The sequence below is a fragment of the Lactuca virosa genome, chromosome 9 (assembly GCF_052849685.1).
Source record: "Lactuca virosa cultivar CGN04683 chromosome 9, Lactuca_virosa_CGN04683_v6, whole genome shotgun sequence".
Classification (NCBI taxonomy): Eukaryota; Viridiplantae; Streptophyta; class Magnoliopsida; order Asterales; family Asteraceae; genus Lactuca; species Lactuca virosa.
In genome coordinates this window covers 47,317,362-47,340,749 of record NC_136434.1, presented here as the reverse complement: position 1 = coordinate 47,340,749, position 23,388 = coordinate 47,317,362, and the positions used below count along the sequence as shown (strand labels likewise).

At 31.4% G+C, this 23,388-nt stretch overlaps 2 protein-coding genes across 4 annotated transcripts; one reads left to right on the top strand and one right to left on the bottom strand.

The window, feature by feature from the left end:
• The first annotated feature begins 2,665 nt into the window (after nt 1–2,665).
• Nucleotides 2,666–14,692, top strand: LOC145139200 (protein FAR-RED IMPAIRED RESPONSE 1-like). The gene is made up of 7 exons (XM_079073111.1): nt 2,666–2,804; nt 3,392–3,553; nt 3,760–3,962; nt 4,122–4,198; nt 4,273–4,534; nt 13,406–13,975; nt 14,078–14,692. Exons 1-7 carry the CDS (start codon nt 2,666–2,668, stop codon nt 14,690–14,692), a joined length of 2,028 nt encoding a protein of 675 aa, XP_078929237.1.
• Nucleotides 14,693–18,133: 3,441 nt separating this feature from the next.
• LOC145141360 (zinc finger protein WIP2-like) lies at nt 18,134–23,109 on the bottom strand. Of its 3 annotated transcripts, XR_013722616.1 has the most exons (4): nt 22,309–23,109; nt 20,911–21,354; nt 19,330–19,416; nt 18,134–18,905 (listed from the first exon to the last, which is right to left on the bottom strand). XR_013722616.1 is itself a non-coding variant. In XM_079074644.1 (3 exons), exons 1-2 carry the CDS (start codon nt 22,990–22,992, stop codon nt 20,917–20,919), a joined length of 1,122 nt encoding a protein of 373 aa, XP_078930770.1. In that variant the 5' UTR covers nt 22,993–23,109; the 3' UTR covers nt 19,314–19,416; nt 20,911–20,916. The 3 variants fall into 3 exon arrangements, 2 of the variants coding, with proteins under 2 accessions (XP_078930770.1, XP_078930769.1); XM_079074644.1 differs by lacking the exon at nt 18,134–18,905 and having other exon boundaries at nt 19,314–19,416; XM_079074643.1 differs by lacking the exons at nt 18,134–18,905; nt 19,330–19,416 and having other exon boundaries at nt 20,758–21,354; nt 22,309–23,106.
• Nucleotides 23,110–23,388: the final 279 nt, after the last annotated feature.

The following is a 23,388-nucleotide window of genomic DNA, read 5'->3' as shown; positions in this document are numbered from 1 at the left end:
TAGAAAAGCCTCTATTCAGACACTTTTTTTAATTTATAACGGTGTAGAGCCATTAATAAGTTAAAAAAAAACTTATTTTTTAAGTTTTCTCAAACACCCCCTCTTAAGTATTGTTTGATTGTTGTTGAATGAGTCGGATCTAACTTAGTCAAAGGCCAGACTTGGTCTAATGTCTGACTGAATCTACGTCTGAATGAAACCATGTCGTTTGATAATATGTCTAACTGGATGTGTTGAATGATAGAAATGACCATTATACCCTTTCATTATGTTTGCAACTCAAACGATTTAAAGTCATATTTTCTACATAAACGAAACCAAAAATCAAATTTCAAATAGTTTTTGAATGTCGGTCACAAAAATAAAAGCAATAAATATGTACTGATTAACAATAATAACTTTACCTTATTAATAATATCATTACGTTTTATATAGTAACTTTCACATAATATAGTCACAAGAAGTTGGTACAGAATTAAACCAAATCTATAAATAGCAAAATTAAAGAAAAAGGTTGTGGACTTCATGTCATCAAGCATAGAAAGAATGTCAATATCCCCTTTTGAATCACTCGTTCTATTCTCCAAGGCCTTCATCACATCTCTCGTCAACATCTCTCTTTCATTGCTCCTAGTATATACCACCTAAAACAAAATTGCATATTTTCTTGACACATATGTCCTAGATGACGTGGTGATTGTATGATAAAAGCATCAAAAAACAACTAACAGTTTATTAGTCAAAGAGTAATAGTGTTGTAAAAAGAATCATATGGAACAAAGCTTTATGCATAACAAACATAAGTACTTATATTTACTCAAACTCGATATATTAATTACCAACTTAACATGTTCTTAAAAAACAACTTATAGAAAGGTATTCTATAAAGAGTATCATATTGGTGAGTTTAGAGTAGTTTAGCATTCTACTTCCAGTATGATAGGGTAGAGGTTAATACATCATATTGTCTTATAAGTATATAGCAAAACACAACCTTTGAAGCTTCTAAAAGTATATGACCGTAAAATACATCTGGATCTTAACTTATTCCATATATAACACTATGAACAACCATATCCATTTTGCATAATAAGTAAGGTGGTGCAATTATAATACGGAATTCCTTCAAACCCCAACAAAATTAATTCAATACAAATCAGTGCAAGAACACATAGATAACAAGAACACACCAAATCATATTTCCTATCAAGACTTCAGTAAGAACCAAAGATAAGGACCAAAGACTATAGACCAGAAATAAAATGGATAAACCCAAATGGAAAAAAAAAACAAAAACAAAAACAAAAAAAACAAAAACAAAAAAAAACAAAAAAAAACACGGTGGTGTCGTTGATGAAGGTTCTAAACAATAAAAAACCAACTTGATATCAGAATCCCCGAGAGATTTACTATAGGTGTCGCTCTCTGTTGGAGATGAGGGGATCCAACGAAGCTGAGTGTTGTTGGATAACGTTGGACGGCAGGGCGGAGCTGGACAGAGGTCAGAGATGGGAAGAGTCGGCGCCAAGAGATATGTCATAGGTTGGAGAAAAGTTGAGAAGGAGAGAAAGGGGTTGTCGACGTGAGAATAAGAGAAAGGGCAATTGAGGGCATTATCTCAGTTGGCTATATTTTCTTTAAGAACCGAGTAAGAGGTTTTTTAACGACCAAATCAGATATATGGACCAGGTAAGAGGCTTAAGTGATGTTATCAAACACCCTGACTGGACCGAGTCGGCGAAAAGATCTGACCCGACCCAATCAACAAGAAATCAAACAGGTCCTTAGACATTTTTCTGTTATCTACGAACCTGATTTTAACCCACGAACCTGAATTTGTTCAACAAATCTGAATCTGAACCATGGACCTGAATTTGACCCACGAACCCGCATAATTAAACAGATTATGTGGGTTGACATGTTTATGGTTAATGCGGTTTAGGGTCCAGCAATACGACACAAATATTTATATGGGACGTGTTGGTTGAGCTTTTATGACCTGTCAACCCGTCAACACGAATACGACACTATTGTGACCCCTATTTAACATCTAGATCATCACCAATTTATAATTTTTTTCACTAATTTGAAGATTTATGCTACTAATTTATGATCAATGTAAAAATACAATCCCAAAGGTTGATCTTAATATATATATATATATATATATATATATATATATATATATATATATATATATATATATATATATATATATATATATATATATAGGGATGGTTCCCTTGAGATTAATAAAAAATTAGAGATTGTGAAATTAAATATCAGCCAATGGAACTTAACGTCAACTAACGTCAACTGTTAAATGATTAAGGGGTATAACAGTAAACTTCAAATTAATGTTCAGAAAGCAGACACCTTCCTTTTCTAAAAATCATCATATCGCTAAATCATCGATTTTCAGTATCAGTCACGTAATCATATCATCCAATCTTCAACAATTATTCAATATAATAAAAAAGATCCTATTTTTACTGAATCTGTTATCAAATTAATCGCAATCTTCAAATCGAAAAAAACGATCGAAATAGAGCATCAGTTCATATCCTCATAAATACGAGATACAATCCTCAAATCGAAGAAAAAAACACCTCGCAATCATAAACAAAGCATTTGAAAATTGAATCAAAATCAATTTTCATAAATGATGTCGAATCCAAAAGAAATGGACAAGTCGATCGCAACTGATACTATTATAGCTGAAATCAATTCATCTCGTAACGGCGAACAAATCAATTCAATTTCTTTCACTTCTGAAGAACTTCAAAATACGATTCGTATTGAAGGTACAACTAATTCGATTTAATACTCCATATTATATTACAGTTTCTACACTTCATTCTGATTATTTTATTATACAATATAAATTATGAAAAATCATATATGATTATACAATACAATATGTGATTTAATCATATAAGGATGAATAATCATATATGACTCTTCATATCTATGATTAATCATATGTATTTATAGTTTGTAATTATGATTTATCATATATGTTTTCAAATTAAAATCTATATTAATATTATATTTGGATGAATAATCATATATGATTATACATCATAAAATATGATTAATCATATATTACAAACTACAAATACATATGATTAATCATACATGATTAAACAATATCAAGTATGATTATTTATAAATTAATACGTATAATCATTTATGATTACACAATATATTATATGATCAATCATATAATACAATGTACAAATACATATGATTTAACATCTAATAATATATTATTATCTAAAATCATATATGATTTTTTATACTAAAATATAAATACATATCGTTAATCACATATGATTATTACAACATAAAATTATATAATAACATATTTGTCGTTCCCTTCTTTTATCAGGTAAAAGTTCCAATTCAACAAATGAATCATATTGCAGTAACATAATTGAAGAATCTGAATATAAACCAGATGTCCCTACAAAATTTGTACCAGTTGTAAACAGTGTTTTCAAATCACTAAATTTGGCAGTAAAAATGTATACGGATTATGCTGAAATGGCAGGTTTCATACAAGACTGAGTAGCCAATCAAAATACAATAGCCAAATAATAAAAGAAAAATATGTTATATACAATAGGGGTGGCAAGGATAAACCAAAACCTTGTGATACGTTGGCTACAAGTTCTGTCAAGAGGAAACCAAATTCAAACAAGATAATTACTGGGTGTACAGCAAAGATTATATTTGAAAATGTTTATGGAACAACAGATTACAAAGTTAAGAAATTCTTTGAAATGCACAACCACCCACTGGAAAGTATTGAGGAAAGACCTTATACGAAAAAGGCAAGAAAGATGTCATATTCTGAAAAAGAGTTTGTAGTACGTGCATCAAAAGCTAAAATTGGTCCCACAATGGCTCACAAAATACGAGCAGTTTTGAAAGGAGGATATGAATATGTAGGGGCGAAGGTAACAGACTACAAAAACTTGAGGAGAGGAGTAAATAGAATCTTATGTTACAAGGATGCTCAAATAATGATAAACAAAATGAATGATCGTAGAGATCATTACCCAAATTATTCATTTGAGTTCCTACGTGATGGAGATCTGTTGGCTGCTATGTTTTAGGCAGATGAAAGAGAAAAGGCTTTTTATGCAGAGTTTGGAGAAGTTATATCTTTTGATGCAACTTTTAGAACAAACAAGTAAGTTAATGTATATAAATTCAAACATACTATTAATCAAATATGATTGTACTAAACGTATTTTCTTTATATAGGTATAAAATGGTATTTGTTCCATTCACAGCAGTTGACCACCACAAGAAATCAGTTACTGTTGGTGTTGGGTTGCTGAGTAGAGAGACAATTGAGTCGTATGAATGGCTGCTTAAAGCTTTTCTTAGAGCTCATGAAGGGAAAGCACCAAAAATTGTTCTAACTGATCAAGATGCAACAATAAAACAAGCAGTGGAATCTGTCTTACCAAATTCAAGACACAGACTATGCATGTGGCACATAATGAAAAAACTGCAAGCAAATGTATAATAAAAATACATTATATAATCATATATGATTATCTAGTATTATGACAGATGATTCATATATGACTTATCAGATATCATACTATATAACCATAAATGATTAATCATATATGATTAACTATTCTAGTAATATGAATTATCAGATACCATACTTACTATATAAACATATATGATTACATACTATGTAATCATATATGATATATTATTAACCATATATGATTAATCATACATATATGATATATGATTAATCATACATATATGATATATGATTAATCATATATGATTATATAATCATATATGATTATATGATCATATATGATTAATCATATATAATCATATATGATTATAGTACATATATGATATATGATTAATCATACATGATATATCCTACATTACAGTAATCATATATGATTAATCATATATGATTACTCATATATCATATATGATTACAGTACATATATGATATATGATTAATCATACATATATGATATATGATTAATCATATATGATATATGATTAATCATATATGATTATATAATCATATATGATTAATCATATATAATCATATATGATTAATCATATATGATTAATCATATATGATTACAGTACATATATGATATATGATTAATCATATATGATTAATCATACATGATATATCCTACATTACAGTAATCATATATGATTAATCATATATGATTACTCATATATCATATATGATTAATCATATATGATATATGATTATATAATCATATATGATTATCATATATGATTAATCATATATAATCATATATGATTAATCATATATGATTACAGTACATATATGATATATGATTAATCATACATGATATATCCTACATTACAGTAATCATATATGATTACCCATATATCATATATGATTATCATATATGGTTACAGTACATATATGATATATGATTAATCATACATGATATTGATGGGTTTCGAGCAATACATCAATCCTATGGTGTACATGCAAACCCTAATAGCTTTGGATCTAGTTTGTCTAATGAACATGCAATTGATAATCCAAAGCCATAAACCCTAGATCTATCAAATAAGAACTGAAATAAGGGTTTACTAATTACCTTTGATTATTATATAGTAATAACAATCAATTCCTTGCTTTGATTGGCTTCAGAAAGCTTAGTGCCTCAAGTGTTGCACCTCTAATGGAGTCACAAACACCACTAAGCAACTTGGATGAAGAGGGAGGAGAGAGGAGGCACCAAAAACGGCTGGAAACCCTAAAGGAGTACTTGTCCACGTTTTTGGGGCTTAAGGGTCCTTTATATACATGTAGGCTATTAGGGTTTACAACTAGGAAACCCTAATCTGGCTGCTTAAGCCCTAAGCAGCCCATGGACTCCTTTAACATATCTCTTGGACGAATTCCTTATGGGCTTCCCATAGAATTCGTCCAACCTATATTATTTAGGTAATCCATAGCCCAATTGTAATAATCTTTAATTACAAATCCAGTCCCCTAAGTTTAATTAATCTCTTTTAGCCACTAAATTAATTCTTAATTAATTCTTGACTAATATTAATTAAACAATATGATTTCTCCTTTAATATATTATTCTTATAATATATTAATAAATCATAAATAAACCTTTCTCTCCTTAATTCATCCTACATATTGCTATGGTGAAGGCAACCCAAAACGACCATGCTCATAATCGGGTCAAGTACATACCAAAATAGTTATGGACTTAGACACTAATCCAACAGTCTCCCACTTGGATAAGTCTAATAACTATTATGTATAACTTCAGAACCTGATCAACAATCGTAGCTTTCAAAAGCCGCTTTCAACTCTGATCTTATCAGATACGCATGTCCTTTAGATAAGGGATCATATATTCCTCCATTCTACAAGATATCGTATAGACATGAGACATGGATTTAAATCATTCTCTCTGTCTATGTACTGTTTCCCGACATCTGATTTATGACGACTGACAACAGACTACAATTGAACACATCAACTTAGTCCCGGCTTGGCCAAGCGCTTAGGGTGTCATCACTAAATCATCTAGGGGCCCACAGATATCGCTTTTATCCCACTTTGGGTAAAAGGAATGGATAAACTTCGACTCAAATGCTTGCTTGCACCTACTAATCGAATTAAACACAACAATAAGTTTTATAACACCAAGTTACTGGTGCGTTTACTTATCATCAATGTGCAACCGACCAGCAAATAACAACTCACACGTCTCGGTTTCAAGAATATACAATGTTATCGTCTCACTAATCACCCGTGATAAATCCATGAAGTGACTCAAGTGAGCGAGGGTTTAATCCAATACTTTAACCTTATCAAAGCACTCATGAACTCTGCAACAAACTTGTGCTATGTCTAAACACTTTAGACAATCTACAGACAAATTCATGACAGTCTTCCTTCATACCTACTTCCAACGTATGACCAACTGTGGAGGTTCGAATAACCCAGTTATTCTGGAAGTCAAAACATGCAAAGTGAAACGCAATAATAATATTAATCCTATATGGCCCCAAAAAACTTTTGAGCGTAAATAAAAACACTTTTATTTAAACACCATATTGATTACTCATTATTCATTGCTTACTGTTTCAGAAAATCAACTTATTATTATAACCATAATTGTCCCATGCTCCAAGCATGCACACTTTGGTTTCCTATGGTCCATACTTTGTGAAATAGATCAATTGAAAAACTTTTCCAATGAAACTCATTTCACAATCCCCAATCCTTATTATTAGTATAGGAATACCAAATTCTTGCCACTTTTAGAATATGTCAGATTCTAACATTTTTTGCAACGACCCTTTCGTAAAGTCATAGCACAAAAGTCACCAGGAATTAGCTAATGAAATTACTAAGTTCTCTATCAGAAATGGTTACAAAACAATTCTATAGATGTGATATCTCTCACTCAAATACAAAACAATTCTATAGATGTGATATCTCTCACTCAAAGTACATTCCTTTGAACATCCTTTTGCATAAAAGTTTCTAATCTACATATATTCTTAATTTCCAACTCCCATTTATGGAAACATTTCCATATTTGCTATATGACAACTCATTCATAAAATAATCTTATCTATTCATAATAATGTCAATATAGTCCATCCAGTACTATACTTCCAACTACTCACAAGAGACAAATCCTCAGTGAACCTCAGATCGTCCTTTGATAGCTGTTTAATTATTTTAGTCAAAACCGATTCTGGTCCTTTTTCCCTCTTAATGCCCTAGGCATTTGGAAAATTTTAGAATGGTCAAATATTATAGCATATGCAATCGATCCTATACCCGAAGCGTATTGGACACAATGCATAATGTCTCACATAAAGACGTGATACTTTATCAGCCTTCTGCCGTAATAATTTATGTGCCATGTTCCCACAATTCGAACTATGAAGAGGGATGCCGTAATCATAATGGAATTTTGAGAATGCACTATGTATCCTTGACTAAATGTATTAACATTTCTCGATCTAAACTTTCGAATTTTGAAATGAAGTATAATATTCTCTCCCTTAATTATAGCAAAACAACTTTTCAACCCTTGCAACTTTGCAAAGTGAATCTTTGTTTTCTATAATTAATATTGCTAACTTGCAATACTTACCATAATAATCATGCTCCCACTAACATGATGATTATTTTCTTACCAGCATAACACTTATGCTCCCACTAGCTTTGACATGTATTTAGAAAACAATTGAACTTCCAGAAAACAATGCTTATTGAATTCCTTAAGTTCATATTTCTAATACCTAATGCTTTGATAAGCTTTTATCTAAGCTTTGTAAGCTCATACACCTTTGCCTTAGATAGCTCACATGTGTGTCTAAAGAAATTCAGAACTTATGTTACTAAGTCCCAAATGTTCAGACTAATTGCCAAATCTCACAATTCGAACTATGAAGAGGGATGTCGTAATCATAATCGAATTTGAGAATACAATTTTCACAATTGCTATCTTCTTAAAATCTCTCTTAGTGAAAGCATTTCCTCACAATCATTTTCATGAAGGAGGGAAACCTTATGTCACTTAGATTTTATGGTGTATGTGTTCCTATCCATGTGAATTTGCCAAAACGAAGGTTTGCGACAAATCCAAAAACATATGGACTGAACTTGCTCAATCTCGATTTCTTGCCTCATGGTAACATGAATGCCCACCATGTATTCCAAGCAACTCACCCTTTCATATCAATGTACTTTCCATTGATCAAGGTGCTTTGTCTTTATGTATTCAAATGAGAACTCATAGAACTCACATGCATATTAACTCAATTGGAATGGCATAGAAAAAGAGTATGTCATCCACGATAGGCTTTAAACCTCAAGTTGTGTGCTAGTGATGATCAACTAGGTTTAACTCTTGATTTGTTCTTGAAACCTTTCAAGGCCATTAAGACTCCCACTGACTCCTTGACATATAAGATTCTCTTGTCAAGAAACATTCCTTGACAAAACAAATATTCAAGAGTTAGTGTAGTTTTTATCAAGACTATCACTTCACATAATTGGTTCTAGTTGGTCTTTGTCTTATCCAAGACATCACAACTTACCAATCTCAAATGTGCAGGAATAAGAAGACTTTTTCCAATTCCACATTTGTTGAGTGTTATAAACCTACTAAAGACTTGTCACTCAATTCACAATCTTGGAATATAACTCTAAGACTTGATATTGGAACGAAATATGATTGACTTCTTGATTTAATTATTTCCATAATTCTCGATTCCTCTTCTTAGACATACAAATGCACTAAGACTCACTAAGAGGACCAATTGAGAAATAGTTCTTTAATCATTAAGACTTATAATAAAACACAATAAAAGGTACTCTCCCTTCTTCTTAGAATAGAGAAACTTTTATCTTTCTGCCTACTTGATTCTTCTTATTCGTTCTGCTATTGATTGAAACTCTTTCGATCATATACTTAATCTTATAAGTATAACCATATTTACTAAACTTTAGTAAATCATGACGAATATCTATATCACTCTTGTGATGGACTTGATCAACGCACAACCTAGTGTACTCGATCTCCTGGTCCTTCTCTTGACACTTTGTCAAAGAATTAGTCTAATTTCCAAATATGAAGTTTCTCATTCATCACGCAACCAAGTTGCATGACTCCAAGTTTCTGTCCAACTGAAACTTGGGCGATGAGAATCTTCCCTTATTTGGCAAATTCTCGACATTTCCACAAATAACATAATAAAGAATCCATTATTGCTAACAATAGAAACAATCAAACATCAATTTTTCATACACACCATTGCAAGGATAAATAAATAAGTCAAAATCAAAATTTATTTTATTGCGGAAAAATTTGTCCTTACAATGCAATTCAACTGAAAAACTATGCTATTACATATTTCTTATCAATCTATCCTAACTCTAGAGTAGCAGCTTAAAATCTGATCCTCGAGTCCATGGTATCGAAATCCATTTCTTCATGATCAGATTCATCACGCTTCTTCCTCAAGCTTCCTCTCTTTTCTTCGATCCTGCAAAAACATCAAAATGTAATCTTATCACATAATGTATTAAGAATCAAAGAATAGGAACTTATAGAGTTAGTTAATAGATTTTACCTGAAGTAGAGCCATACGTCTTGACTCTCCCATCTCTTAGATCTCTCAGGTAAACAGGGCAGCTTCGTCTCCAATGCCCCTTCTCTTGGCAGTAGAAGCAGATGGACTCTTTTGGAATGACACAAGGAACTATCTCAGAATTTACCTTTTCTGGATTTCCAATGTCACCATTTTCAACGTCCATTGAAGTTTGGGAGTTTGATTTGCCAGACAAATTTGCTTGATCAGCACGCCAAATCATTTCTGATTCAGCAGCTATAAGCAAATAGGTCAAATCAATGAGGGTCACGTCATGGTCCATCATATAGTACTCTCTAACGAACTCACTATATGATTCAGGAAGTGACTGAAGAACCCAGTCAACAGCCAACATTTCTGAGATATCGACACCCATCATCCTTAACCTATCAATGTGTGACTTCATCTCTAAGATGTGTGCACACACAGGTTTCCCATCTTCGTGTTTACTTGCCAAAAGGGCTTGAGTGAGCTTGAACTTTTCAAGTCTTTGAACTTGTGGGTTAGGGAGAATAATTGGAGGAGGTGGAGGAAGTGAAGCATGACTCTCATTTCCTTGATCGTATCGTGGAACGTCATCTTCATTTGGAAAGCTTGTTCCAAGGGACTTAGGAAGACCATTGTAAGATTTAGACATCTACAAAACGGGAGAAAATTCAAGTTAGTTGATAAAATTCCTTGATGTAACACCCAAATGAAACATCAAGGCTAGGATCCAACATAATACTCAACCTAGAAGAGGGATGTCGTAATCTAGTTGCATAATGTTTGAAGGTAGGTAAATGACGATTTACCAATTCCCACCATGAAAAACAAAAATGAAGTTCAAGTTTTAAATGAATTGAAACTCCTAGATCTTATGAGATTCATTGAACTTTTCAATGGCATGTTTAATCTCGATTATGCCCTTCTATTTGTGACTGGGATGCCGAAGATCACAAATAAGGTGTGAATAACCATGCGAATCTACGTGGTGCACTCAATGTCTCCATCACCTAATCAATGTGCCGGTTAGCCACACACGCTCCATTGATCTATGATAAGCATCGAGCTACCCTTCGCCACCAATATCAATCCCAAATTAGTGTGTCGGTTAACCACACACGCTCCACTAACGTTTGACAAGGGTACGAAGTGTAATTCCATGGATTAGCATACAATTTCACATTTTGCCTAAAGTAACTATGATTTGGGAATTTGTAAAAGCATTTAGTTACTTTGTACTTCATTATACTTATAATGGAGGTTTCGTCCTATCCTACCCATTCGGCTAACGACCCTCCACTAGTCAAGAGTGCGGTGGGTAAGAGTGGATACCCATTCAATCGCCATTTTATAGGCAATTTCCTTAAACACCCCTTATAGATCAGCTTCGTGAATGAGGCCTACTAACGGTAAGACTGACTGTTTACTCATATATATATATATATATATATATATATATATATATATATATATAATATTAGACTTTTAATGTTATATATATAGTATAGGGTGTATTTTACACTTTTAAAATACTAGGTGGTTTTATTAACTTTCTCTTTTAATTAAACTTTTAATTAACTTAACAAAACAATGAGGTGTAATTTGAACTTTTCAAAAAATACTAGAGTTTTAGAATTTAAATATTACATAATTAAACTATTAATCAAAAAATTTTAAATTCCAAAACTTGAGGGCAAGTTTTGAAACATTTCAAAACATTGGGGTTTAGAATTTAAGTATTTCAAAATTAAACTTTTAATCAAAAATTTAAATTCCAAAACTTGAGGACAAGTTTTGAAACTTTTCAAAACAATAGGGTTCAACTATTCAAATTTCAAAAACAAAACTTTTAAGTTCAAATTTAAACTATAAAACCTAAAGGGGAAAATTGAAACTTTTTCAAACTTACTAGGTCAAATATTTACTAATAATAATCCTATATTATCCATATTTAACCAAATCCATCAATTTTGACAAGGATAATCATTCCAAACATAAAAAATCGATTTTAGGCAATAAAAACGAGTTTTGACAATTATCCTCAACAAAATCTGGTGGAAAAATCGAAAAATCCGGCAACAGATCCTCGGACTCGTCGAGTCCACACTGGAACTCGTCGAGTAGGACCTACTCGTCGAGTCCATGAATAGACTCGGCGAGTCTGGCAGTTAGAACCCAGAAAATTCGATTTTTTCAAGCAATTTTCGATCAAACAAGCATCAAATTCACTAACAAACAGCCCTAGGCTCTGATACCACTGATGGGTTTCGAGCAATACATCAATCCTATGGTGTACATGCAAACCCTAATAGCTTTGGATCTAGTTTGTCTAATGAACATGCAATTGATAATCCAAAGCCATAAACCCTAGATCTATCAAATAAGAACTTAAATAAGGGTTTAGTAATTACCTTTGATTATTATATAGTAATAACAATCAATTCCTTGCTTTGATTGGCTTCAGAAAGCTTAGTGCCTCAAGTGTTGCACCTCTAATGGAGTCACAAACACCACTAAGCAACTTGGATGAAGAGGGAGGAGAGAGGAGGCACCAAAAACGGCTGGAAACCCTAAAGGATTACTTGTCCATGTTTTTGGGGCTTAAGGGTCCTTTATATACATGTAGGCTATTAGGGTTTACAACTAGGAAACCCTAATCTGGCTGCTTAAGCCCTAAGCAGCCCATGGACTCCTTTAACATATCTCTTGGACGAATTCCTTATGGGCTTCCCATAGAATTCGTCCAACCTATATTATTTAGGTAATCTATAGCCCAATTGTAATTATCTTATAATTGCAAATCTAGTCCCCTAAGTTTAATTAATCTCTTTTAGCCACTAAATTAATTCTTAATTAATTCTTGACTAATATTAATTAAACAATATGATTTCTCCTTTAATATATTATTCTTATAATATATTAATAAATCATAATTAAACCTTTCTCTCCTTAATTCATCCTACATATTGCTATGGTGAAGGCAACCCAAAAGGACCATGCTCATAATCGGGTCAAGTACATACCAAAATAGTTATGGACTTAGACACTAATCCAATAGATATATCCTACATTACACTAATCATATATGATTAATCATATATGATTAGTGTAATGTAGGATATATCATGTATGATTAATCATATATCATATATGTACTGTAATCATATATGATTAATCATATATGATATATCCAAATAGGTATATAATTTATACTTATATAAGCAAAGTTGTTCATTCATAGGTTACTGGCGATTTATTTAAAAACAAAGACTTCAAGAAAAGATTTAACAAGCTTGTTTGGAACATGCATATCAAACCTGATGAATTTGAAAAGAAGTGGGATTTGATTATTAATGAATTCAATCTAGAAGATAAAAGATGGTTCAATGATATGTTTGAATTACGTGACAAATGGATACCTGCATACTTCAATGACACAAGAATGTCTGGATTGATGAAAACCACTTCAAGATCAGAAAGCATGAATTCCTTCTTCAACACTTACTCTCAATCTGGTAATTTACTTTTACCTTTCATGATGAACTATGACACAGCAATTCAAAAACAAAGAAATACACAACAGGAGCTTGATCATCAAACAAAGAAGGCGGTATATAAATTTATTTCACCACGACCAATAGAAAAACATGCTGCAAAAGTTTATACAAGTACATTGTTTTATGAAGTACATAAAGAAATCTATAAAGGTTCCTGGTACTGCCAATACGAACATCTTGGAACAAAAAATGGATGGGAGTTATACAAAGTGGAACAACTGAACAAAAACAGTGATCTAAAAACAGAATTTGAGGTAATATATTCCTATTTTAAATTTTGTTGAATCAGAACATAATATAAAAGAATATTCAGTTATGATTATAAAACACTTAATGCTTTAACCGCTTTTGAACAGGTAGAAATAAAACTTCCAACCAATGATGTAAAATGTACTTGTGAACACTTCAACCGCTTTGGGACTTTGTGCAGACATGCATTCAACATACTCATGAAACATGGAATTAAGGAGATACCTGAACAGTACGTTGAGAATCGTTGGAGAAAGGATGTGATATCAAGGCATTATAATTTTGGTAGCCATGTATATGATACAGGAGATAGTGAAATTAACAGATCTGTCAATCAAGCATACTACAACTTTGAAGCATGTTTGGAATACGTAAGAAAAAATAAAGAAAAAATGGATTTGTTTGTTAAGAAAACAGAAAGCTTGCTGAAGGAATATGAAAACGATCCTACAAATGAATTGCAGATGAATAGGACAAATGTTGAAGAGGTAGAAAAGCTTATGGGCATATCTATTCCAAAAGACATTGGCATCAATGTTCCAAATGTTCAAAGCAATAAAGGATGCGGAAAGAAAAGTAGAATTCAAAGTGCAACAGAAATAGCGTATAAAAATTCAAACAAGCAAACAAGAAGATGCTCAGGATGTGGAGAAAGGGCTCCTCTTAACTTGCGGACATGCCCAATCAAACTTGCATCAGAACAATCATCAAAAACTACATAGATATTTACTGCTTTAATCAGTAATGAATAAGTCATAATTTTTTTTTTCAAAATAATATACTTTTTGTTTAGTACACTTTACTCTTTTTATAAAACATAATTTACTATGATTTTGTCTACTGGATTTAATCTACTTTGATAATTCTTTCTTTGATTTGATAATATATTCATTCATGATTAAACTTTTATTAAATGTTACTACAAGCATTTAAGATTACATATAACTATTATTCAATACATGTAATCATTACACATAACCATATACAATATTCATCTGTATAATCATAAAATATTATGTAATACTACTTCATATGTTTTGTTTAATCATAAGTGATTAAAAATATGATTACACATAAAAAACATCTAACCATTACATATAACCATATACAACAACATCGTTCCTAACAAATATACAACACTGCTCATAAAAAATCTAAAGATAACAATATTCAAAATAATAGAATAACATCAAACATGATAAAATCTTCAATAACAAACAATTTCACAAGTCTCAAATATCACGTTCCCCATTTTCCAAGATTCTTGTTCTTCATATTCCTAGCTAGATTTTCATACAGATTGTAGCTGACTCCAAGAACTCTTCCACCATTACTTAGAAAGATTATCTCCATTGAACATAACAAATCTTTGCTACATATCTGATGTAGAGAAATGTTGTTCATTAAAAAGAAATATTCTTTAAATGAACAACATTCCTCTACTTCAAAGACATCTAGTAAAGATCTGATATGTTCAATGAAGATAAACTTTTTAAGTAATGGTGGAAGAGGCGTTCTTGGAGTCAGCTACAATCTGTATGAAAATCTAGCTACAAATAAAAGAACAAGAATCTTGAAAAAATGGGGAACATGTTATTAGATATAGCAAAATTAGCACGAGGCTACCCCCTTTATACAAACATAATCACTTATCAAAAATACAATATATGGTTGTACAAATCAGTTTTCATTTATAAAGAAAAGATTCTTCAATACAAACACTAAAAAACAAAAATAAAATCTTACAAAGATAAGATTCTGCATGGTGATGTATTCCATGCAGTAAAGATAAGCTCACTTATCAAGAAAAATATATAATAAATTATAATGTGTTGTACAACAAATATAATCATTTATGATTACAAAAACATAAAAAAAATAATCGATATAATCACTAATGATTACATATAAGCAACATATAATCAATACTAAAAACATAAATTACATATAAAAATATAACATAATCACTTATGGTTAACATTCAATAACATAATTCACACAAACAAACTTACATAATAAAATCCACCAAAATACATATTGACTTGTTTTCTATCACCATGTTTTCCATCATCATAAAAACAAACATTCTTCACAATATCCATAACATACACAACATAAACAAACTTGTTCTTATAACATCATCAATAAGAAAATATTCAATCAAAAAAAATTTGACAGCCTTCTTTCTATATTCCATTGAGCATCATATGAATGCTTACCACGAATCTTTTGATCAACTTTTTGATACTCATATGCAGCTTTCAACACATCATCACGCTTTGTATTAATCTCAGAAGTTAAAATTGTTGCTGCATATTTCATTCTCAACTTTTCCAGAATTTTTTCTTAAGAACCACCTTCTTTTGGAAGACCACATTTCCATTTAGAACCTTTTTCTCCAAAATAACTCTCCATATGTCTCATAGCAAAAACTCCACAATCCACTTTGTTATAAACTGTCCTCCATGGCATTGTCAATCTTACTGGAGTAAGATTTTTATCAGCCATTTCATTTGCTTTAACATGATCGATCTCTTTTAGATACTTCAAAAAACACTTTTTCTGAAAATCATATATGATTTCAAGTCAGAAAAATATAAGTATAATAATTATAAAACATATCATATATGATTTCAAATCTAAAGAATAAATATCATTTGAAACTTACAAGAGGTTTAAAAACTGCACCATACTTATCATCGAAATCAGCATCATCTGCACCATTATCGATAACCTCAAAAGCACGTTTCTTCAGATTCATAACAATAAGATATATGTGCTTATGCCTCAAAATCTGGAAAAATACCTAACATCAACATGTATAATATTATAAATAAATTATTAATATATATATATATATATATATATATATATATATATATAAAAAATATACCATATCAACATCCTTCAAAACCTTCAAGTCTCTATCACCAGAAACACTGCGAGAGAAGCTGTCCTTGAAAACTTTATATTTTGCAGTTTCATTCAAATGAGTATATTCAAATGACAAAGTCTGTAATATAAGAAAATCATAAATGATTATATAATAACATGTAAATATTTAATAAAAAATTATTAATGATTATCAACATATGAAAAGCAAAGAATAAAATAAAAACTTACAGTGTCAGAATTCATGAACAATCTGAGTGGAGAATTAACAACATCTCTGAATTTCTCTTGATGATTTAGTATACGAGACCATGAATCAAGAACACTAACATGCAAATGGGTTTTTTTAAAAAGATTTTCATAATTAGCTCTAAAACCAATAACATCTGTTTCCATAGGCAATACAATATCCCTGTATATATTTAATTAAATGTTATTTAAAACAAAAAATTATAATTATAAAAATAAAAATTATATTAAAAAAATTACCCTGGATTTCCTTGAAGATTGAAAAGCCATTCACAAACAACATTTTCTACTTGTGTCAAACTAGGTTTAAAATCAATTAACCTTTCCTTAAATGGTGACTTATAAACATAAGAAAACTTCATTTGTCTCTTTCCTTTGATATCCACTAATGATGTTGCTTCTTCATTTATATCTTTAGGTTTGCCAGAAACAGGTTTTGATGGTCCTTCTAATGTACCCAAAGGGGGTGCAAAAGAAACTGGACTAGCATCAATAACATCAACATTTGGAATAACACGCTCTGGACCAACACTTGGTTTTCCCAAAATAACTCTATCCTTAATCTTTTTCTTTGTCATCCGTTCAGAAGAAATTTGACTTTGAGATGACTTCTTGGAACCTTCAGAATCTTGACTAAATCCAAGACTAAAACTTGGAACAATATCATTTTTCAATGATCGAGTCTCATTTGAATCCTTGTTTTTATTTGAACAATCTTCAACATTTTCTGCCCAATAAAATTATAAAAATCATATATGAATAAACAATAATTATAAACACAGTTATATATGAATAAACAATAATTATAAACAAATTACCTCCATCTTTATTTTTATGATCATCCTCACCCAAATTTACAGTCCCTAAATTATTAAAATCATAAATGAATCATCTATATAACATATTTATATATATTTTATGTATTAAAAATACATAAATAAATACTTACCATCATCAATACCAGTCAAATTCAAATTCACATCATCTTGAACTAGTTTATGATTTAAACAACCATCAGTACCTATAAAATTCAAATATAAAAATTTAAAATCATATATGATTAAAGTATATATATAATAATAAAAAGAACCAAAAAATTGATTTTGAAGTTGTCATCCGCAGCACTACTTTGAACAAGTTCATTCTTTAGCTGTTTCATTCTCAATTTATCAATATTTTCATATTGTTTCTTGCACTCAAACATACAGCTCTCTTCATTATTCTCCGAAATGTAATCCATGTTTGAAAGTAATGAGCCACCAGATGGTAATCCTAACATCTCTTGAACAGACTTACTATCAACACTAACTTCACAATTATCAAACTCCACCTTCAAAGATTCAAAATTAAAATGATCAAGAACATAATAAACAATCTTCAACGGTACGTCAATCATCTTCATCCCTAACAAACTCCCAAATCCCATAGCCCTAATACAATCCTTTTGTTCTCTACTTAAACCTTGAATAACACCCAACAATGACCCGGGTGAACATCTATTCTTCAATGAAGGAAATTCTTTTATAACAGCAGCTTTTTTATCTTTCTTCAAAACTTTAGTTTCTCTCTTTGGTTTCTTTGAAGATCCAGGTCGACTCTGAAAATCTGAATCATCTTCATCAGATAGTTCACGTTTCTTACTTACAGTTTTGACCTTAACCCTCAGCTTCACTTTTGGTTGTTCAATAACTATTTTTTTGGATGTCTTTGAACGTGTTTGCGACACCTCATTCGCCTTTTCTCTTTTGGAAGATTATCGTGTCTTCCTTGAGCTATCTACATTCCCTTTTTTAACTACAATTTTCATTAGAAACATAGTGTTAGTAAGATATAAAACATACATTTATCATTATTATTTCACTAATGATTATAAACAGACGTATAAAATCATTTATGATTAGAACAATAAATAAAAATACAACTAAATGTTATATACAATCCACTTAAAAGAACCACAAAATCAGTTATGATTACAAAAATAACTTTATATTCATGTTTGATACATTAAAATACATTTATCATTACTATTTACCAATAATTATAAACAAACGTACAAAATCATCTATGATTAGAAGTAGAAATAAACATATAATTAAATGTTATGTTCAATACACTGGAAAAATCAAAAAATCAGTTATGATTACAACAAATAACTTCAAACATTAAGTTATATGTTTATTTCTACTTCTAATCATATATGATTTTTTTTGAACTGTACCTTCGGAAATAACAGCACTTCTACCGCATTCGATATTTTTTTGATTTTTGAATTTTTTTCGAACATAGTTTCTTTTGAAATCCTTATCTGTGAAAATATAAACAAAAACTTACATCAAAAACCACCACAAACAAACATAATAAAAAACATATCAACTCTAAACGAGACAATCATCAAAATCAAGTTAAAATGACGAAAAATCTACTGAATCAAAACAAAAAAACACCATTATCAACATAAAACGACAGTTAACTAATTAATAAAAACATGCATTATCAATAAAATGAAAAATAACTCGCATTCTAACCTTTCATTTCGATTAACGAAGATGCGACTTCGTTTATATTTTTTCTTGAAGACATTTACTGATTTCTCAATAACAGGTAAGAAACGAAAACTAGGGCAAAATACGATAAAGAAAGAAAAAGAGGGTTTCCTGAGAGTTTGAAATGAGACTTTGATCGAGAAAGAAAAGAAAACAATAGGCGGTTACAGTATCGTAGCCTGCAAAATTAATATCAATCTTTGTAAAATTACAACAATAGCCCCACAATCGTAAATTAACGGCGTTAGTTTAATAAGTTACCAATATAATTACAAATATGTCACCGCATAGTTTCAGAAACAAACATAAGCACATCAAACGGTTATACACATATCTCACAATCTCTAATTTTTTTTTTATCTCAAAGGAACCATTATATATATATATATATATATATATATATATATATATATATATATATATATATATATATATATATATATATATATATATATAAAAGGAAACAAGACTGCCGAATTGAAGTCGCATCTGCTTTGAACCTGGACTAAAATTTGTATCTTGATAAAATTAGGTCTACGACAGTGTTTCAGCACAGTGCTTTTCGTATGAAAGTAAATAAATACTCAACTTAACCCTAACTTAATTTTTATAATATACAGTATATGAATTGATGTATAGTTTTATAATAAAGTTGTGTATATATTTGCATTAAGGTATCAGGCATTTGTTATGATGAATCAAATCCATATTTAAAAATACCATACACTAGTTCTGAACTCTCTGAAGAACTTTTCCATACTTTATGGGACTGTGTTTCCCGTATTGCCTTTGTCCACTGATTTTCTTGTTTCTGTTTTCCTGGTATGGTAACTATGGCCGATTTTCTGGTCCTGTTTGCTTAAAAGTTCAAACTTATTTTCTATAGTTAAACGATTATGAATTAAAATCATCATTTCAGAATCCTTTATTTGTTAAAGATGAAACAAAAACACTAAAATGTGAAAGGAGTAGAGAATACGAATTATTGTAGAGTTGTTTTAAAATATTACAAATATGGCGTTTATTTTTCAATGAAACCACAAACACCTTTACTAGAAAACATAATCATCATTCGGATTAATTATTAACTTGCAAAAGGAAAACGACTGAAAATAGATAAGCTTGCATCAAAATGAATTTACAAAGGGATCCAATCAAGCATATACGGTTTTGGTTGAATACTAAAAAAATAGTTACAAGGTATCCAACAATATTTCCTAGGAAATGAAGAAGATTAACTGATGGATTGCTCTTACCTAGGATCATAAATTCTCATCATCATCTTGCTCGATTTCTGATGCGGGTTCATCATCTTCTTCAAATCCATTGATACCATAAGCTGCATGTCCGTGGCCAAAAGCTTTAATGTGATCTTTGAGTGATCTTTTGTGCTTAAAATCCGAACCACAAATGCAGTACCAAAGCTTCCCGCAGTTCTTCTCATGTGTTCTCCAATCTCCCCTAACTGCAAAAGTTTTCCCACATTTGCGACACATGAACGGCTTGATTCCATGTTTTCTTTTGTAATGTGTTTGGAGGGTTCTAAAGTCTTTCAGTGGCTTTGATCGTGGGTGATCAATATTATTGCGACACCCCGGTGCACAGCAATAGCACGGTAGCTTTAGCATGCCAGTAGGTTGAGTTCCTCTTAGAGATTCTGGACCTTTCCTGTATTGAGATCCATGCCCCCACATATGCATCTACAGTATGAAACCAATCAGATAAGTTAATTGATCAAAAACAAACACACTGTAATTCAATAAATTGTACATCATATGATAATTCAACTATGTACTGCTAAAGTTTATATGCTTGGATCGCAGAATCCAGTGCCTGCAGCCTTTAGTGACTAATTTTATTTTTTTTCTGAACATCAATCATATTAAAAACTAGCGACCCATGACGACCAAAACTTGTGAGTAATTCAACATATTTGGGACTCAGCCAGTGTTATCTTGCTTGATTGAATGAAGGCTTTTTCGTAATATCATTTACAAGAGAGAGAGAGAGAGAGAGAGAGAGAGAGAGAGAGAGAGAGAGAGAGAGAGAGAGAGAGAGAGAGAGGTTAAAACATGTAAAAGATGTTAACTTGTGTACTATTCAAAAGCACAGATTTCCATGAATACTAAAAAGCAGAAGGCAACATTGCCTGTGTAGTTAAATCAATTAAATTTGTAGGGTACAACTGTTTCTAAGCCTGAGTTCAGTTCAATGAAATTCAGATCCCAAAATCTGCAGTCCATGCAGATTAATAGATTATTCAAGCAATTAAAGAGCACACTTCAATACCAGCTTGACACATTGAACACACAAACGGATAGAAATCAGGAGGAGATCTAACGTATTTTAAAACTCCATTCCAGCAAAAGTGAAACAAACCCCATGTGAGCAGTCTTTTGCAAATTAAAATCATCAGTATTTCTTGATTGATCTCTAATCATTTTGGTTTTAGTTTAAAGAACATATATGCTTGAAAAATAATCGGATATATGTGAAAACCAAAATGAAGTGGAGAAAATTTAATCCTAACCAAGAGGTTGAATCAACTGTTCAATATGGAACTGAAAATAATGAAAAAGAAGGATATCTTTTCTCGATCTAATGAACGAAGGGAACAAAAGAAGAGGTTTTGATAATAATTATTAGGTAACAACCTGCATGTTGTTGTATCTATTGAAGGTTTTGAAGCAAACAGGACAGGAGAACTGTGTAGGGCCAATAAGGATCTGGGAGGGTGTTGGTATCCAGTACTGACCCTTGTTGAGTCTGCTGATAGGGTTATACCCAAGATTACCTTCATCTCCATCTCCCTCTTTAGTCTTATCATTGATGCTATAAGGAAACCTTATCTCAGAAGTTGTAGAAGAAGAATTTGATGAATTTGAGATTAAAGATGCAAGATCAGCAGCACTTGCGTTAGGAAGCCCTATATGCAGTGCAACAGTTACAGCTGTTTCATCATCTTCCTCATCACCACCATCAACGGCCTCCATATCCATATCTTGATTAGTTGTACTACTGCAAGAAGGTTGATGATAATCTTCATGTTTTCTTGATGGGCTCCAGCTCAAAAGAGGGAGAGCTTCTCTGAGAGGAGGAGAAGGAGGAGGGGTTGGATGCTGATAAGGGACAGAAGTCGATGGATTGAAGTAGAAACTGTTAGTAATTCTCGTGTTAGAATATGAAGAAGATTGGACACTGTTGTAGTGGTAGCTTTGAGGGTGTTGTTCGTGAAGGTTATACTGAATATGATGCGGAAGATTTGTAGCGGAATTGTTGCAGAATTGATCGAATCTGAAGTACTGCGAGTATAGATTTGAAGAGTAAGGGTCGGTCATGGTGGTGATGAAGAACAGGATGGGAGAGAAATGGTAAGCTTATATATACATATATGGAGAGAGAGAGAGAGAGAGAGAGAGAGAGAGAGAGAGAGAGAGAGAGAGAGAGAGAGAGAGAGGATGGTGATGTTGATAAGGAGGAGTAATCTAGAGACTTGTTTGGTGTTTTTAACCTTTTTTCCACTGTATAAAGGGAAGCCATGTAAAGGTACATGGCGCTACGTGCGGGTGAGTGTGTGGTTATGTGCTCCTTCTATGCAAGTCAATTTTATCTTCCTTGGTCAAAAAACGATATATTGGCTTGTCCTTCACTAGGTTAAAACTTAAAGGTTCTCTCTCTCTCTCTCTCTCTCTCTCTCTCTCTCTCTCTCTCTCTCTCTCTCTCTCTCTCTCTCT

Bases quoted from the DNA above. Each gene is read 5' to 3' on its own strand.
- LOC145139200 (XM_079073111.1), top strand. From the start codon at position 2,666: ATGTCGAATCCAAAAGAAATGGACAAGTCGATCGCAACTGATACTATT. The intron at 3,554-3,759 runs GTTTCATACAAG...ATGGAACAACAG, and splicing joins GGATTATGCTGAAATGGCAG to ATTACAAAGTTAAGAAATTC. The intron at 4,535-13,405 runs GTATAATAAAAA...GTTCATTCATAG, and splicing joins TGAAAAAACTGCAAGCAAAT to GTTACTGGCGATTTATTTAA.
- LOC145141360 (XM_079074644.1), bottom strand. From the start codon at position 22,992: ATGACCGACCCTTACTCTTCAAATCTATACTCGCAGTACTTCAGATTC. The intron at 21,355-22,308 runs GTTGTTACCTAA...TTCATACTGTAG, and splicing joins ATAGATACAACAACATGCAG to ATGCATATGTGGGGGCATGG.